The 16,571-nt window shown below is 48.8% G+C and overlaps 1 protein-coding gene across 1 annotated transcript in view; it reads right to left on the bottom strand.

Annotated features, from left to right (window-relative positions):
- FGF11 (fibroblast growth factor 11) overlaps window positions 1-16,571 on the bottom strand; it is a 105,313-nt gene that overhangs the window by 84,549 nt on the left and 4,193 nt on the right. Inside the window, exon 2 of the mRNA XM_069767590.1 lies at window positions 1,041-1,151. Within this exon, the coding sequence (XP_069623691.1) occupies window positions 1,041-1,151 (111 nt within the window). The remainder of the gene's footprint in view (window positions 1-1,040; window positions 1,152-16,571) is intronic.

The following is a 16,571-nucleotide window of genomic DNA, read 5'->3' as shown; positions in this document are numbered from 1 at the left end:
CAGAGATACGAGCATTATAAAACTTTGTGTTAAATTTGGTATGTCTGAGGAGATGGGAGGGTCCGTGGAAACCAACCCCTTTTGTGATGTCAAAAGGCTGGGGTTTAAAAGTCTCTAACCTTAACCCAATCTTTAGTTTAGTCTGTGTCTTACCAGAGGAGCCCTCACTGCCAGACCTGATGCATTGGGACATTTGGGACCTCCACCGACTAGCCTGGTTCTGCCTGCCATGATCTGAACACATGTAAGTATTGATTTCTTATTTAAACCCTGTTATTTTATAATTACCTTTGTACATATTTCCAATTGTCTCATATTGTAACATCTTTATATGCCTTTTTATAAACACTGTCTTCTTTCGGAGTAAAATATATAAATTTCTAGTTTTCGTTCTTCCTGCTCTAAAACGTACCCTAAGTTTTCTGAAGGGAATTGCGCTACTGTTTTGGGTTAGCTTTGGACCCGTTTAATCGATGCTGGTGGCAGCATACCGTGTGCTGTGCCTTTGGGAGTCGTTGTAGCGAATGCTGCGTTGATAATTATTGTTCCTGCCTGCGTGGGAGTAGTTATATCACATCGCTGCAGCGTGCCCAATAGCTAGTACATAGCAGGCAGCCTTTCTGGCGTCTAATTACCCTAGGTGCAGTACCTAATCTGACCTGAGGGTAAGGGGGGCACCAGAGAGCTGCAAGTTCAAGCGGAACTGTAAAGCGGGATATACATAAATCCCTGCAGTTCGTGGTATCTTGGAGAGCAGTGGGATACCTAAAATAAGCCCCTGCTGTAAACTAAGAGGTCAATAGACTTGTGTGTGTTTTTTTCATCACATTGTAGCAGTGGAGGAATAACTAAGATAAGCCCCCCTGCACATGTGATAGCCGTCTGTTGGCCTAAAGTCACCCCGAACCGTGACGTGGGGGTGACGGTCACGGTGTGAATCGTGGCATCTTTCTATAATGCCTAACATCTAGTATTATCCTGTAACCCACCAATCTCCACCTATAATCCCTAGTCTGTCCATCTGAGGTAACTTTACTCACTATATGGGCAAATTTCTTCTTTTGTTCCCGAAACTGTCCCATCAGGAAGAAACTGGAGGTAGAAGCCCATTCTGCTAAGAAGACGAGTCACTATACCTTTCAGCATCGGCTCTGAAAAAAAAAAAGTTATAGATCACTAAGAAACACTTAGAATACATCACTCCACCTCCCCCTCCATGTTAGCACTCTACACATCTCTCCTCTCATTGCCCCTGACCTCCTTTCTTGCATCCACTGGGAAACAGAATTCATTATCCAGGCAACAGAGAAGCAAAAAAAAAAAAAAAAAAAGAAGAGAAAAGAATAGATGACCTGTCTACAAGTATGTACACCAATGGTAGGATGGAGGTGTAGTGTAGAGCTGTGTACAGTACAGGAATAGTAGATGCAGGACTGGGTGGAGGTGTAGTGTAGAGCTGTGTACAGTACAGGAATAGTAGATACAGGACAGGATGGAGGTGTAGTGTAGAGCTCTGTGTACAGTACAGGAATAGTAGATACAGGACAGGATGGAGGTGTAGTGTAGAGCTGTGTACGGTACAGGAATAGTAGATACTGGACAGGATGGAGGTGTTGTCACGATAATGCAAAAACCATAGCTGAGGGATTTTTGCACATCTGGCCATGGTCCTGAAAACACATGGCAGCTGTGAGCCCTCTCAATCTCTCCCCCTACCTGAATACAACAAACCAGCCCTATGGCAGACACTGGGTAAATTGAAGCTAGTGTGTGAGCAAGGTGTGGCTTTAAACTGCAGGTGACCAATCCTGCAAAGCCACCTGTTGTTCCTCCCTTCTCAGTCAGGAATTTCTTTTGTCTCCAGAGTCTCAGAACGTAAATATCTCTGACCTCAGTACATATCATTAACCAGCCCTTTAGTGATGTCACGAGGCTGCAGTTTATAAGTCTCTACGCTTAATCCAGTCTGCAGTCATACCTGAGGAGCAGTTCCTATCCAGACCTCCTGATGCATTGGGACATTTGGGGTTGTCCCTACCAGCATGGTTTTGCTTGAAATGACCAAAGAACATGTGAGTTTTACCTTTTCTAATTTAATCCCGTTATTTTATAATTGCCTTGTACATACTTTGTCTCATATTGTAACCTCTTTATATACCTTTTTATAAACATAAAAATATTTAAATTACTAGATTCGTTCTTCCTGCTCTAAAACGTACCCTAAGCTTTCTGAAGGGAATTACGCTACTGTTTTGGGTTAGCTTCGGACCCGTTAATCGACGCTGGTGGCAGCATACCCTTGTTCTGGGTATTTGGGAGTCGTTGTAGCAACGGCGGCGTTGATAATTATTTTTCCTGCCTGAGTGGAAGTAGTTATATCACCTCGCTGCAGCGTGCCTAATAGCCAGTACATAGGCAGCCTTTCTAGCGACTAATTACCCTAGGTGCAGTACCTAATCTGACCTGAGGGTAAGGGGCACCAGAGAGCTGCAAGTTTTCAAGCGGAACTGTAAAGCGGGATATACACAAGTCCCTGCAGTTCGTGTTATATTGCACAGCAGTGGGATAACTAACATAAGCCCCTGCTGTAAAACTAAGAGGTCAATAACCTTGTGTGTGTTTTCATCACATTGTAGCAGTAGAGGGATAACTAAGATAAGCCTCCCTGCACATGTGATAGCCGTCTGTTGGCCTAAAGTCACCCCGATCCGTGACGTAGGGGTGACAGTCACGGTGTGAATCGTGATAAATTGGTGGCACTCCTTCTCGACAGTGGAGTAGGCGCCTTCTCTCGGCAGAAGTTTCCAGCTCAGGTACAACACGGGGTGCTTTTGGTCCTCCGAGTCAACCTGGCTGAGCACAGCACTGAGGCCAAACTTGCTGGCGTCAGTCTGTACCAAGAACGGTCGACTGCTTTCAACACAGGGATGTTGCACAGTGCTGTTTTCAACGCCTGGAAGGCCCCCTCACAGCCATCGGTCCAGTTGACGATGTGGGGTAGCTTCTTCCTGGTGAGGTACATCAAAGTTTTTGCCAGGCTACTATAGTACCCTGCGGTGCCCAGGAAGGACATCACCTGTATCTTGGTCTTGGGGGTGGGCCAGTTCACGATTGCTCCCACTTTCTCAGGCTCTGGCTTTAGGGTGCCCCCACCTGCCCGATGCCCCAGGTAGTGGACCTCACTCATGCCCATCTGGCACTTTCCTGGCTTGATAGTCAGTCCAGCTCGGAGAATTCGCCTGAGCACCTCCTTGAGATGCTGCAGGTGTTCCTCCCAGGAGGAACTGAAGATGGCAATGTCATCCAAGTACGCCACCGCGTACTCCAGTCCCTGAAGCAGGAGGTTGACTATCCGCTGGAAAGTGGCAAGGGCATTCTTCATGCCGAAGGGCATGACTGTGGACTGGTACAGTCCAAAGGGTGTGATAAAGGCAGACTTCTCCTGAGCCTCAGGGGCTCAGGGGAATCTGCCAGTATCTTCGACTCAGATCCATTATGGTCAGGTAATCTGCGCCAGCTAACCTCTCAAGCAGCTCCTCGATGCACGGCATTGGGTGCATGTCAGAGACTGTGATGGCGATTGAGCCCCCTGTAGTCCACACAGAACCGGGTGGTCCGGTCCTTCATGGGCATGAGAACTACAGGTGAGACCCACGCACTCTTTGGCCCGTGGAATCACCCCCAGCTGTAACATCTCACCAATCTCCTGGCACATAACCTGCTGCACCTGGTCGGAGATTCGATAGGGTGTTCGCCGTAGTGGGGCATGATTCCTGGTGTCCACCTCGTGGACTGCTAACTCAGTCCTTCCAGGTCGGTTGAAGAACATGACCCGGAAGGGTTCCAGCTTGGCCCGCAACTGCGACCGCTGGGGTTCGGTTAGTGAGGCGCTTACCTCCACCTCCTTGATGGACCCACCGGCCTTGGCCAGCATATCCAGGAGGGTGTCTTCCTCCCAGTCTTCGGCCAAACTGCAGACCGGTAGGACGAAAGGTTCACATTCGTGATGAGCCTTTATCATGTTGACGTGAAAGGTCTTTCGCCTACCCCGAGCGTGGTCCAGCGTGACCACGTATGTGACCGGGTTGAGCTGTTGGTGGACGACGTACGGGCCCTCCCAGGCTGCCTGAAGCTTATCCGTCGGTACGGGGACCAGCACCCACACCTTTTGACTCACGTGGTAGGTCCACTCCCGGGAGTTCTGGTCGTACCAGTGCTTCTGATCAGCCTGAGCCTGCGTCATGTTGTCATGCACCAACTGCGTCAAGGTCTGCATCTTGTCACGGAAGCGCATGACATACTCCACTATGGACACTTCAGAAGGGTTCGGCTCCTCTTCCCAGGATTCTCTTACCAACCCAAGGGGTCCCCGGACTCGCCTGCCGTACAGGAGCTCGAAGGGGGAGAACCCCGTCGAGGCCTGCGGAACCTCTCGGTAAGCGAACAGCAGGTGTGGGAGGTACCGCTCCCAGTCGCGCCCTTGGGTCTCAACCAGCATGCGTAGCATCTGTTTGAGGGTACCATTGAAGCGTTCACACAAGCCATTGGTCTGTGGGTGGTACGCACTCGATACCAGGTGCTTCACCTGCATTCTCTTACAGAGAGCCTCCATTAGGCGAGACATAAATTGGGTCCCTTGATCAGTAAGCATTTCCCTGGGAAATCCTACACGTGAAAAGATGGCCAACAGGGCATCTGCCACCTTATCTGCCCTAGTTGAGGACAGAGCTACTGCCTCTGGGTACCGGGTAGCGTAGTCTACCACAGTAAGGATGTATTGCTTTCCAGAGCTGCTGGGGACGGCCAGCGGGCCCACAATGTCCACCGCGATCCTCTGGAAAGGCTCCTCTATCACTGGCAAAGGGATCAGGGGAGCTTCAATAGCAGGTCCCGCCTTCCCTACTCTTTGACAAGTGATACAGGAGCGGCAGTAGTTTGACACATCTGTCCCCATCTTAGGCCAATAGAAGTGTTGAGACAGCCGGGCCTTAGTTTTGCTGAACCCCCACTGTCCAGCTAGCGGGATCTCATGGGCAATCCGCAACAACTCACCCCGGAATTGCTGTGGGACGACCAGCTGTCTTTCCCTCAACCACTCCTTTTGTGATTCTCCGGGTACTGTCTCCCGGTACAACCTTCCTCGTTCCCAGAACACCTTCTCCTTATCAGCCTCGGAGAAGTGCGTCCCGGCAAGTTGTCTCAAACTCTCTAGGCTCGCATCTGTGTGCAGAGCGGCCTGAAACTCCTGGCTAGGGGAAGCCAGAAGCGATGTCAGGGTCCCTTCCCCACGGGAACCCTCTTGGACCTGCTCTGGGTCCACCTCTGGTTCAGTCACAGTGGTGACTGAGGAGGGTCCGGAAGGCTGACAGTTATCTGCGTTCCGGGCACTCTGACTGCGGGTGACAGCAGCTACGTAGGCTGTCTCCCCGGAGATTTCTACAGTCCCATCAGCCGGCGCTGCTATGGGCTCTACCTCCCCATCCACCCCCAACACTTCAGGGGCAGTGCTACTTATGGGCCAGTTACCTTCCTCGGTGGCACTGGTCACTTTCATGGCGTCACCTTCCTCACGGTTCCCATGCATCTCCCCATTTCCTGTAGCACCGACACTTGCCCCTGTTAGGGGTTCCTCAGCCGTCTCACTCCGCAGAGCGACATGGCTGGGCACACCTGTACCTATGGACACATTAACCTTCACAGAAAAATCATTATCAGGTTCAGCTGGCACAGGTACAACATTTTCACCATCAATCCTAGGGAAAAAATGGTTATTAGATGCATCATTACAAGATAAAGCATGGTCAGGTAACACATGCGATCTCCCATCATCATCATCATCAGGGTTAACTTTACCCTCATTAGTAGATTGGGGAGGGGTGTCAGGGACATAGTATGCAAACATCCTCCCCAAATCAGTCCCCAACCAAACATCAGTGGGCAAATTATCCGACAGCCCCATTTCCTTCACCCCGCTCCCAGCACCCCAATCAATAAAAACCCGGGCCATCGGTAAGGGACAGCGGATGCCCCCAATCCCAGTGACAGTTAGGGTTTTCCCCGGAATGATTTCTTCAGGGGCCGCCAGTTCGGGTCGGATGAGGGTTCGTTCAGCCCCGGTGTCCTTGAGGCCTGTAGCAACATGGCCTCCCACAGTGACGGGCTGTACGTTGTCACACACCCTCCCAACCACACCACCCACCAAAAGAACTGCTGCATTAGGCCCTGGGGCCTTGGCTGGGGGGTTCTTCGGCCTTTCTGGACAGAAGGTACTGATATGCCCAGGCCGCTTGCAGTAGTAACACTGGCGAGGTTCGGTGGTAGGTCTGGTGTTGTTGGCCACAGGGCCAGGACCTCTGGTGTGCTGGCTGGCAGGGGTACTGGCGTTGGTTGCAGGCTTACCCCCTCTCCAGCTGGTGGTGACTGGCCTCCGCACTTCCGATCTACGATTGGCCTCATAGGCATCGGCAATCTGCGCTGCTTTCGTCACGTCTTTGGGTTCTCTGTCCATCACGAACTGTCGCACCTCAGCTAGGCAGAGATGAAAGAACTGGTCTTTGATCATCAGGTCTCGCAGCTGTGCAAAGGTGGTCACTGACAGTCCTTGGGTCCACTGGTCAAAGTGGGTCCCCAGTCCATGCACCACATCACTGTAACTGTCGTGTGGGCCACGTTGGAGGGTCCGGAACTTTCTACGGTACACCTCGGGTGTAAGCTGGTACTTGGCTATCAGAGCCTGCTTGATGGCCTCATAGTCACCATCTTGTTATTGAGGGAGGGCAGCAAACGCCTCCAGAGCTTTACCTCTCAGCCCTGGTGTCAGGTATCGGGCCCATTCATCTGTAGGCAGCCGGTACTGTCTGCAGGCTTTCTCAAAGGCCCGCAGAAAAGTGTCCAAGTCTACGTCCGTGATCGGGCCGGGGCTTAGGTATCTGAGCGCTGCCGGGCTCGCGGCTCTGGGCGGTGGAAGGCATCCCCCCCTGCCGGAGCATCTCCAGTTCATGTTCTCGCGGGCTTGGCGCTCGGCTCTCTCAGCCTCCCGCTCGGCTCGCTGGGCCTGAGCCTCTCGCTCGGCTTGCCGCTCGGCTCGGGCCTCTCTCTCAGCTCGGGCCTCTCTCTCGGCTTGCTGGGCCTCCTGCCGGTATTGCTGAATCAGCTGCCGACGTCCCTCATGGTCGTCAGTGGGGAATTCGTTCAAGGCCGCCTGCAGGTGGGGGTCCAATTCGCCCGGATTGCTAACAGGGCCAGCATTCAGTGGTTGGACCTCTGCTGCAGCACCACGTTCGCTTGTGCTGGCATCTGCGGCCTCTGAGCTCTGAGATTGGTCTCGAGCGGCTTCCCATTGCACCAGATCTGCGACCAGTTGGGCTTTGTTTTTGCTTGCAAAGTCAATGTGCTGTGACTTGCATAAGGCGACAAGGGTGTCTCTGGTCTGCTGCTCATAGAAGGTTTCTCCCAGCACAACCATGGTTGCCAAATAAAAGATAGGATAGAAAAACAAAGAGAAAGGGAGGAGATAATTACCCGTACACAATTGTCTCAAGACTAATAAAACACTGAGTTCGTTCTCCAAACTTATTTGCTCAGAGTCCTCGCAAGAACTTTCTGCAAGTTTTTAGTGAGAGGAATGATTACTCAAACCAAATCACTAATGCTCTAAGGCTACGTTCACATTAGCGTTCCGCTAATGTGCGTCGCTGTTGCGTCGGCGACACAGCGGCGACGCAGCGGCGACGCGCCCCTATGTTTAACATGGGGGACGCGTGCGTTTTTTTTGTTGCGTTTTACGACACGTGCGTCGTTTTTGACGCTAGCGTCGGACGCAAGAAAATGCAACAAGTTGCATTTTCCGTGCGTCCGATTTTCGTCAAAAAACGACGCACGCGTCGCAAAACGCAGCGTTTTTGCGTGCGTTTGCGCGCGTTTTTTTTGTGCGTCGTGCGTTGCGTCGCCGACGCAGCGGCGCGCAACGCTAATGTGAACGTAGCGGCGACGCAGCGGCGACGCGCCCCTATGTTTAACATAGGGGACGCGTGCGTTTTTTGGGTGGCGTTTTTCGCCACGTGCGTCGTTTCCGACGCTAGCGTCGGACGCAAGAAAATGCAACAAGTTGCATTTTCTGTGCGTCCGATTTTCGTCAAAAACGACGCACGCGTCGCAAAACAGGGCGGCGCAACGCTAATGTGAACGTAGCCTTAGTTATCCCTCCACTGCTACAATGTGATGAAACAACACACACAAGGCTATTGACCTCTTGGTTTACAGCAGGGGCTTATTCTAGGTATCCCACTGCTTTTCTGTATACCACGAACTGCAGGGATTTATGTATATCCCACTTACAGTTCCACTTAACACTTGGAGCTCTCTTGCGCCCCCCTTACTCTCAGGTCAGATTAGGTACTGCACCCTGGGTAATTAGTCGCCAGAAAGGCTGCCTGCTATGTACTGGCTATTGGGCACGCTGCAGTGACGCGATACTACTCCCACTCAGGCAGGAACAATAATTATTAACCCCGCAGCCGCTTCAGCATCACCCAAAAGTCTGCACACTATCGGTATCACTGCCACCAGCTTCGATTAAACGGGTCCGAAGCTAACCCAACACAACAGTAACAGTAGCGTATTTTCCCTTCAAGAGACTTCGGGTACGGTTTAGAACAGGAGAACGGACTAATATATAATATTATATCCCATAAAAAATTAGGCAGTGCTTTATCAAAAATATTTTATAAAGATGTTATAAATGAGACAATTGCAAATATGTACAAGGGTAATTATGAAATAAACAGGGAGTAAATAAGAAAAGGTAACACTCACATGTTCTCAGTTCAGGTCAGGCAAAACCATGCTGCAGGCAGACCCCCAGATGTCCCAATGCATAGTACAGCTCAAGTCCTCAGGCAACAAAACTCCAACTGCTGGCTGGGTTAAGTGTGGGTGCTTATATACTCCAGCCTTGGGGCATCACTAATGATATTCACTGAGGTCTCCGAGATATTTACATTGTGAGACTCTCAGGACAAAGACATTCCTGACTAAGAAGGGAGGGACCACAGGTGGCTTTGCATGATTGGTCACCTGCAGTGTAAGGCCACACCCTGCTCACACACAGCTTCAGGTTACCCAGTGTTTGTCCTAGGGCTGATTGGTTGTATTCAGGAAGGGAAAAAAGAGGGGGGGGGTTTTAGAGCGACCATGTGTTTCACAGCACCATGGTTAGCGGTGCCGAATTCCCTCAGCTATGGTGCTAAAAGGCAGAGAAACTACTACCGATTTTATACATTGTCCTCACATAGTGTAGAGCTGTGTGTACAGTACAGGAATAGTAGATACAGGACAGGATGGAGGTGTAGTGTAGAGCTGTGTGTACAGTACAGGAATAGTAGATACAGGACAGGATGGAGGTGTAGTGTAGAGCTGTGTGTACAGTACAGGAATAGTAGATACAGGACAGGATGGAGGTGTAGTGTAGAGCTGTGTACAGTACAGGAATAGTAGATACAGGACAGGATGGAGGTGTAGTGTAGAGCTGTGTACAGTACAGGAATAGTAGATACAGGACAGGATGGAGGTGTAGTGTAGAGCTGTGTGTACAGTACAGGAATAGTAGATACAGGGCAGGATGGAGGTGTAGTGTAGAGCTGTGTGTACAGTACAGGAATAGTAGATACAGGACAGGATGGAGGTGTAGTGTAGAACTGTGTACAGTACAGGAATAGTAGATGCAGGACAGGATGGAGGTGTAGTGTAGAGCTGTGTGTACAGTACAGGAAGAGTAGATACAGGACAGGATGGAGGTGTAGTGTAGAGCTGTGTGTACAGGAATAGTAGATACAGGACAGGATGGAGGTGTAGTGTAGAGCGGTGTACAGTACAGGAATAGTAGATACAGGACAGGATGGAGGTGTAGTGTAGAGCTGTGTACAGTACAGGAATAGTAGATGCAGGACAGGATGGAGGTGTAGTGTAGAGCGGTGTACAGTACAGGAATAGTAGATACAGGACAGGATGGAGGTGTAGTGTAGCGCTGTGTACAGTACAGGAATAGTAGATACAGGACAGGATGGAGGTGTAGTGTAGAGCTGTGTGTACAGGAATAGTAGATACAGGACAGGATGGAGGTGTAGTGTAGAGCTGTGTGTACAGTACAGGAATAGTAGATACAGGACAGGATGGAGGTGTAGTGTAGAGCTGTGTACAGTACAGGAATAGTAGATACAGGACAGGATGGAGGTGTAGTGTAGAGCTGTGTACAGTACAGGAATAGTAGATACGGGACAGGATGGAGGTGTAGTGTAGAGCTGTGTGTACAGTACAGGAATAGTAGATACAGGACAGGATGGAGGTGTAGTGTAGAGCTGTGTGTACAGTACAGGAATAGTAGATACAGGACAGGATGGAGGTGTAGTGTAGAGCTGTGTACAGTACAGGAATTGTAGATACAGGACAGGATGGAGGTGTAGTGTAGAGCTGTGTGTACAGTACAGGAATAGTAGATACAGGACAGGATGGAGGTGTAGTGTAGAGCTGTGTGTACAGTACAGGAATAGTAGATACAGGACAGGATGGAGGTGTAGTGTAGAACTGTGTGTACAGGAATAGTAGATACAGGACAGGATGGAGGTGTAGTGTAGAGCTGTGTACAGTACAGGAATAGTAGATACAGGACAGGATGGAGGTGTAGGGTAGAGCTGTATACAGTACAGGAATAGTAGATACAGGACAGGATGGAGGTGTAGTGTAGAGCTGTGTGTACAGTACAGGAATAGTAGATACAGGACAGGATGGAGGTGTAGTGTAGAGCTGTGTGTACAGTACAGGAATAGTAGATACAGGACAGGATGGAGGTGTAGTGTAGAGCTGTGTGTACAGTACAGGAATAGTAGATACAGGACAGGATGGAGGTGTAGTGTAGAGCTGTGTACAGTACAGGAATAGTAGATACAGGACAGGATGGAGGTGTAGTGTAGAGCTGTGTACAGTACAGGAATAGTAGATACAGGACAGGATGGAGGTGTAGTGTAGAGCTGTGTGTACAGTACAGGAATAGTAGATACAGGGCAGGATGGAGGTGTAGTGTAGAGCTGTGTGTACAGTACAGGAATAGTAGATACAGGACAGGATGGAGGTGTAGTGTAGAACTGTGTACAGTACAGGAATAGTAGATGCAGGACAGGATGGAGGTGTAGTGTAGAGCTGTGTGTACAGTACAGGAAGAGTAGATACAGGACAGGATGGAGGTGTAGTGTAGAGCTGTGTGTACAGGAATAGTAGATACAGGACAGGATGGAGGTGTAGTGTAGAGCGGTGTACAGTACAGGAATAGTAGATACAGGACAGGATGGAGGTGTAGTGTAGAGCTGTGTACAGTACAGGAATAGTAGATGCAGGACAGGATGGAGGTGTAGTGTAGAGCGGTGTACAGTACAGGAATAGTAGATACAGGACAGGATGGAGGTGTAGTGTAGCGCTGTGTACAGTACAGGAATAGTAGATACAGGACAGGATGGAGGTGTAGTGTAGAGCTGTGTGTACAGGAATAGTAGATACAGGACAGGATGGAGGTGTAGTGTAGAGCTGTGTGTACAGTACAGGAATAGTAGATACAGGACAGGATGGAGGTGTAGTGTAGAGCTGTGTACAGTACAGGAATAGTAGATACAGGACAGGATGGAGGTGTAGTGTAGAGCTGTGTACAGTACAGGAATAGTAGATACGGGACAGGATGGAGGTGTAGTGTAGAGCTGTGTGTACAGTACAGGAATAGTAGATACAGGACAGGATGGAGGTGTAGTGTAGAGCTGTGTGTACAGTACAGGAATAGTAGATACAGGACAGGATGGAGGTGTAGTGTAGAGCTGTGTACAGTACAGGAATTGTAGATACAGGACAGGATGGAGGTGTAGTGTAGAGCTGTGTGTACAGTACAGGAATAGTAGATACAGGACAGGATGGAGGTGTAGTGTAGAGCTGTGTGTACAGTACAGGAATAGTAGATACAGGACAGGATGGAGGTGTAGTGTAGAACTGTGTGTACAGGAATAGTAGATACAGGACAGGATGGAGGTGTAGTGTAGAGCTGTGTACAGTACAGGAATAGTAGATACAGGACAGGATGGAGGTGTAGGGTAGAGCTGTATACAGTACAGGAATAGTAGATACAGGACAGGATGGAGGTGTAGTGTAGAGCTGTGTACAGTACAGGAATAGTAGATACAGGACAGGATGGAGGTGTAGTGTAGAGCTGTGTGTACAGTACAGGAATAGTAGATACAGGACAGGATGGAGGTGTAGTGTAGAGCTGTGTACAGTACAGGAATAGTAGATACGGGACAGGATGGAGGTGTAGTGTAGAGCTGTGTGTACAGTACAGGAATAGTAGATACAGGACAGGATGGAGGTGTAGTGTAGAGCTGTGTACAGTACAGGAATAGTAGATACAGGACAGGATGGAGGTGTAGTGTAGAGCTGTGTGTACAGTACAGGAATAGTAGATACAGGACAGGATGGAGGTGTAGTGTAGAGCTGTGTGTACAGTACAGGAATAGTAGATACAGGACAGGATGGAGGTGTAGTGTAGAGCTGTGTACAGTACAGGAATAGTAGATACGGGACAGGATGGAGGTGTAGTGTAGAGCTGTGTACAGTACAGGAATAGTAGATACGGGACAGGATGGAGGTGTAGTGTAGAGCTGTGTGTACAGTACAGGAATAAGATACAGGACAGGAAGGAGGTGTAGTGTAGAGCTGTGTGTACAGTACAGGAATAGTAGATACAGGACAGGATGGAGGTGTAGTGTAGAGCTGTGTACAGTACAGAAATAGTAGATACAGGACAGGATGGAGGTGTAGTGTAGAGCTGTGTGTACTGTACAGGAATAGTAGATACAGGACAGGATGGAGGTGTAGTGTAGAGCTGTGTACAGTACAGGAATAGTAGATACAGGACAGGATGGAGGTGTAGTGTAGAGCTGTGTGTACAGTACAGGAATAGTAGATACAGGACAGGATGGAGGTGCAGTGTAGAGCTGTGTGTACAGTACAGGAATAGTAGATACAGGACAGGATGGAGGTGTAGTGTAGAGCTGTGTACAGTACAGGAATAGTAGATACGGGACAGGATGGAGGTGTTGTGTAGAGCTGTGTACAGTACAGGAATAGTAGATACAGGACAGGATGGAGGAGTAGTGTAGAGCTGTGTGTACAGTACAGGAATAGTAGATACAGGACAGGATGGAGGTGTAGTGTAGAGCTGTGTGTACAGTATAGGAATAGTAGATACAGGACAGGATGGAGGTGTAGTGTAGAGCTGTGTACAGTACAGGAATAGTAGATACAGGACAGGATGGAGGTGTAGTGTAGAGCTGTGTGTACAGTACAGGAATAGTAGATACAGGACAGGATGGAGGTGTAGTGTAGAGCTGTGTACAGTACAGGAATAGTAGATACGGGACAGGATGGAGGTGTAGTGTAGAGCTGTGTGTACAGTACAGGAATAGTAGATACAGGACAGGATGGAGGTGTAGTGTAGAGCTGTGTACAGTACAGGAATAGTAGATACGGGACAGGATGGAGGTGTTGTGTAGAGCTGTGTACAGTACAGGAATAGTAGATACGGGACAGGATGGAGGTGTAGTGTAGAGCTGTGTGTACAGTACAGGAATAGTAGATACAGGACAGGATGGAGGTGTAGTGTAGAGCTGTGTACAGTACAGGAATAGTAGATACGGGACAGGATGGAGGTGTTGTGTAGAGCTGTGTACAGTACAGGAATAGTAGATACAGGACAGGATGGAGGTGTAGTGTAGAGCTGTGTGTACAGTACAGGAATAGTAGATACAGGACAGGATGGAGGTGTAGTGTAGAGCTGTGTACAGTACAGGAATAGTAGATACAGGACAGGATGGAGGTGTAGTGTAGAGCTGTGTGTACAGTACAGGAATAGTAGATACAGGACAGGATGGAGGTGTAGTGTAGAGCTGTGTACAGTACAGGAATAGTAGATACAGGACAGGATGGAGGTGTAGTGTAGAGCTGTGTGTACAGTACAGGAATAGTAGATACAGGACAGGATGGAGGTGTAGTGTAGAGCTGTGTACAGTACAGGAATAGTAGATACAGGACAGGATGGAGGTGTAGTGTAGAGCTGTGTGTACAGTACAGGAATAGTAGATACAGGACAGGATGGAGGTGTAGTGTAGAGCTGTGTACAGTACAGGAATAGTAGATACAGGACAGGATGGAGGTGTAGTGTAGAGCTGTGTGTACAGTACAGGAATAGTAGATACAGGGCAGGATGGAGGTGTAGTGTAGAGCTGTGTGTACAGTACAGGAATATTAGATACAGGACAGGATGGAGGTGTAGTGTAGAGCTGTGTACAGTACAGGAATAGTAGATACAGGACAGGATGGAGGTGTAGTGTAGAGCTGTGTACAGTACAGGAATAGTAGATACAGGACAGGATGGAGGTGTAGTGTAGAGCTGTGTGTACAGGAATAGTAGATACGGGACAGGATGGAGGTGTAGTGTAGAGCTGTGTACGGTACAGGAATAGTAGATACAGGACAGGATGGAGGTGTAGTGTAGAGCTGTGTACGGTACAGGAATAGTAGATACAGGACAGGATGGAGGTGTAGTGTAGAGCTGTGTACAGTACAGGAATAGTAGATACAGGACAGGATGGAGGTGTAGTGTAGAGCTGTGTACGGTACAGGAATAGTAGATACAGGACAGGATGGAGGTGTAGTGTAGAGCTGTGTACAGTACAGGAATAGTAGATACAGGACAGGATGGAGGTGTAGTGTAGAGCTGTGTGTACAGTACAGGAATAGTAGATACAGGACAGGATGGAGGTGTAGTGTAGAGCTGTGTACAGTACAGGAATAGTAGATACAGGACAGGATGGAGGTGTAGTGTAGAGCTGTGTGTACAGTACAGGAATAGTAGATACAGGACAGGATGGAGGTGTAGTGTAGGGCTGTGTGTACAGTACAAGAATAGTAGATACAGGACAGGATGGAGGTGTAGTGTAGAGCTGTGTGTACAGTACAGGAATAGTAGATACAGGACAGGATGGAGGTGTAGTGTAGAGCTGTGTGTACAGTACAGGAATAATAGATACAGGACAGGAAGGAGGTGTAGTGTAGAGCTGTGTGTACAGTACAGGAATAGTAGATACAGGACAGGATGGAGGTGTAGTGTAGAGCTGTGTGTACAGTACAGGAATAGTAGATACAGGACAGGATGGAGGTGTAGTGTAGAGCTGTGTACAGTACAGGAATAGTAGATACGGGACAGGATGGAGGTGTAGTGTAGAGCTGTGTGTACAGTACAGGAATAGTAGATACAGGACAGGATGGAGGTGTAGTGTAGAGCTGTGTGTACAGTACAGGAATAGTAGATACAGGACAGGATGGAGGTGTAGTGTAGAGCTGTGTACAGTACAGGAATAGTAGATACAGGACAGGATGGAGGTGTAGTGTAGAGCTGTGTGTACAGTACAGGAATAGTAGATACAGGACAGGATGGAGGTGTAGTGTAGAGCTGTGTGTACAGTACAGGAATAGTAAATACAGGACAGGATGGAGGTGTAGTGTAGAGCTGTGTACAGTACAGGAATAGTAGATACGGGACAGGATGGAGGTGTTGTGTAGAGCTGTGTACAGTACAGGAATAGTAGATACAGGACAGGATGGAGGTGTAGTGTAGAGCTGTGTGTACAGTACAGGAATAGTAGATACAGGACAGGATGGAGGTGTAGTGTAGAGCTGTGTGTACAGTACAGGAATAATAGATACAGGACAGGAAGGAGGTGTAGTGTAGAGCTGTGTGTACAGTACAGGAATAGTAGATACAGGACAGGATGGAGGTGTAGTGTAGAGCTGTGTACAGTACAGGAATAGTAGATACAGGACAGGATGGAGGTGCAGTGTAGAGCTGTGTGTACAGTACAGGAATAGTAGATACAGGACAGGATGGAGGTGTAGTGTAGAGCTGTGTGTACAGTACAGGAATAGTAGATACAGGACAGGATGGAGGTGTAGTGTAGAGCTGTGTACAGTACAGGAATAGTAGATACGGGACAGGATGGAGGTGTTGTGTAGAGCTGTGTACAGTACAGGAATAGTAGATACGGGACAGGATGGAGGTGTAGTGTAGAGCTGTGTGTACAGTACAGGAATAATAGATACAGGACAGGAAGGAGGTGTAGTGTAGAGCTGTGTGTACAGTACAGGAATAGTAGATACAGGACAGGATGGAGGTGTAGTGTAGAGCTGTGTACAGTACAGGAATAGTAGATACAGGACAGGATGGAGGTGTAGTGTAGAGCTGTGTGTACAGTACAGGAATAGTAGATACAGGACAGGATGGAGGTGTAGTGTAGAGCTGTGTACAGTACAGGAATAGTAGATACAGGACAGGATGGAGGTGTAGTGTAGAGCTGTGTGTACAGTACAGGAATAGTAGATACAGGACAGGATGGAGGTGTAGTGTAGAGCTGTGTACAGTACAGGAATAGTAGATACAGGACAGGATGGAGGTGTAGTGTAGAGCTGTGTGTACAGTACAGGAA

The sequence above is a fragment of the Ranitomeya imitator genome, chromosome 4, assembly GCF_032444005.1.
Source record: "Ranitomeya imitator isolate aRanImi1 chromosome 4, aRanImi1.pri, whole genome shotgun sequence".
NCBI lineage: Eukaryota > Metazoa > Chordata > Amphibia > Anura > Dendrobatidae > Ranitomeya > Ranitomeya imitator.
The sequence above is the reverse complement of the archived record's forward strand: the minus strand, read 5'-3'. Positions and strand labels throughout refer to the sequence as shown.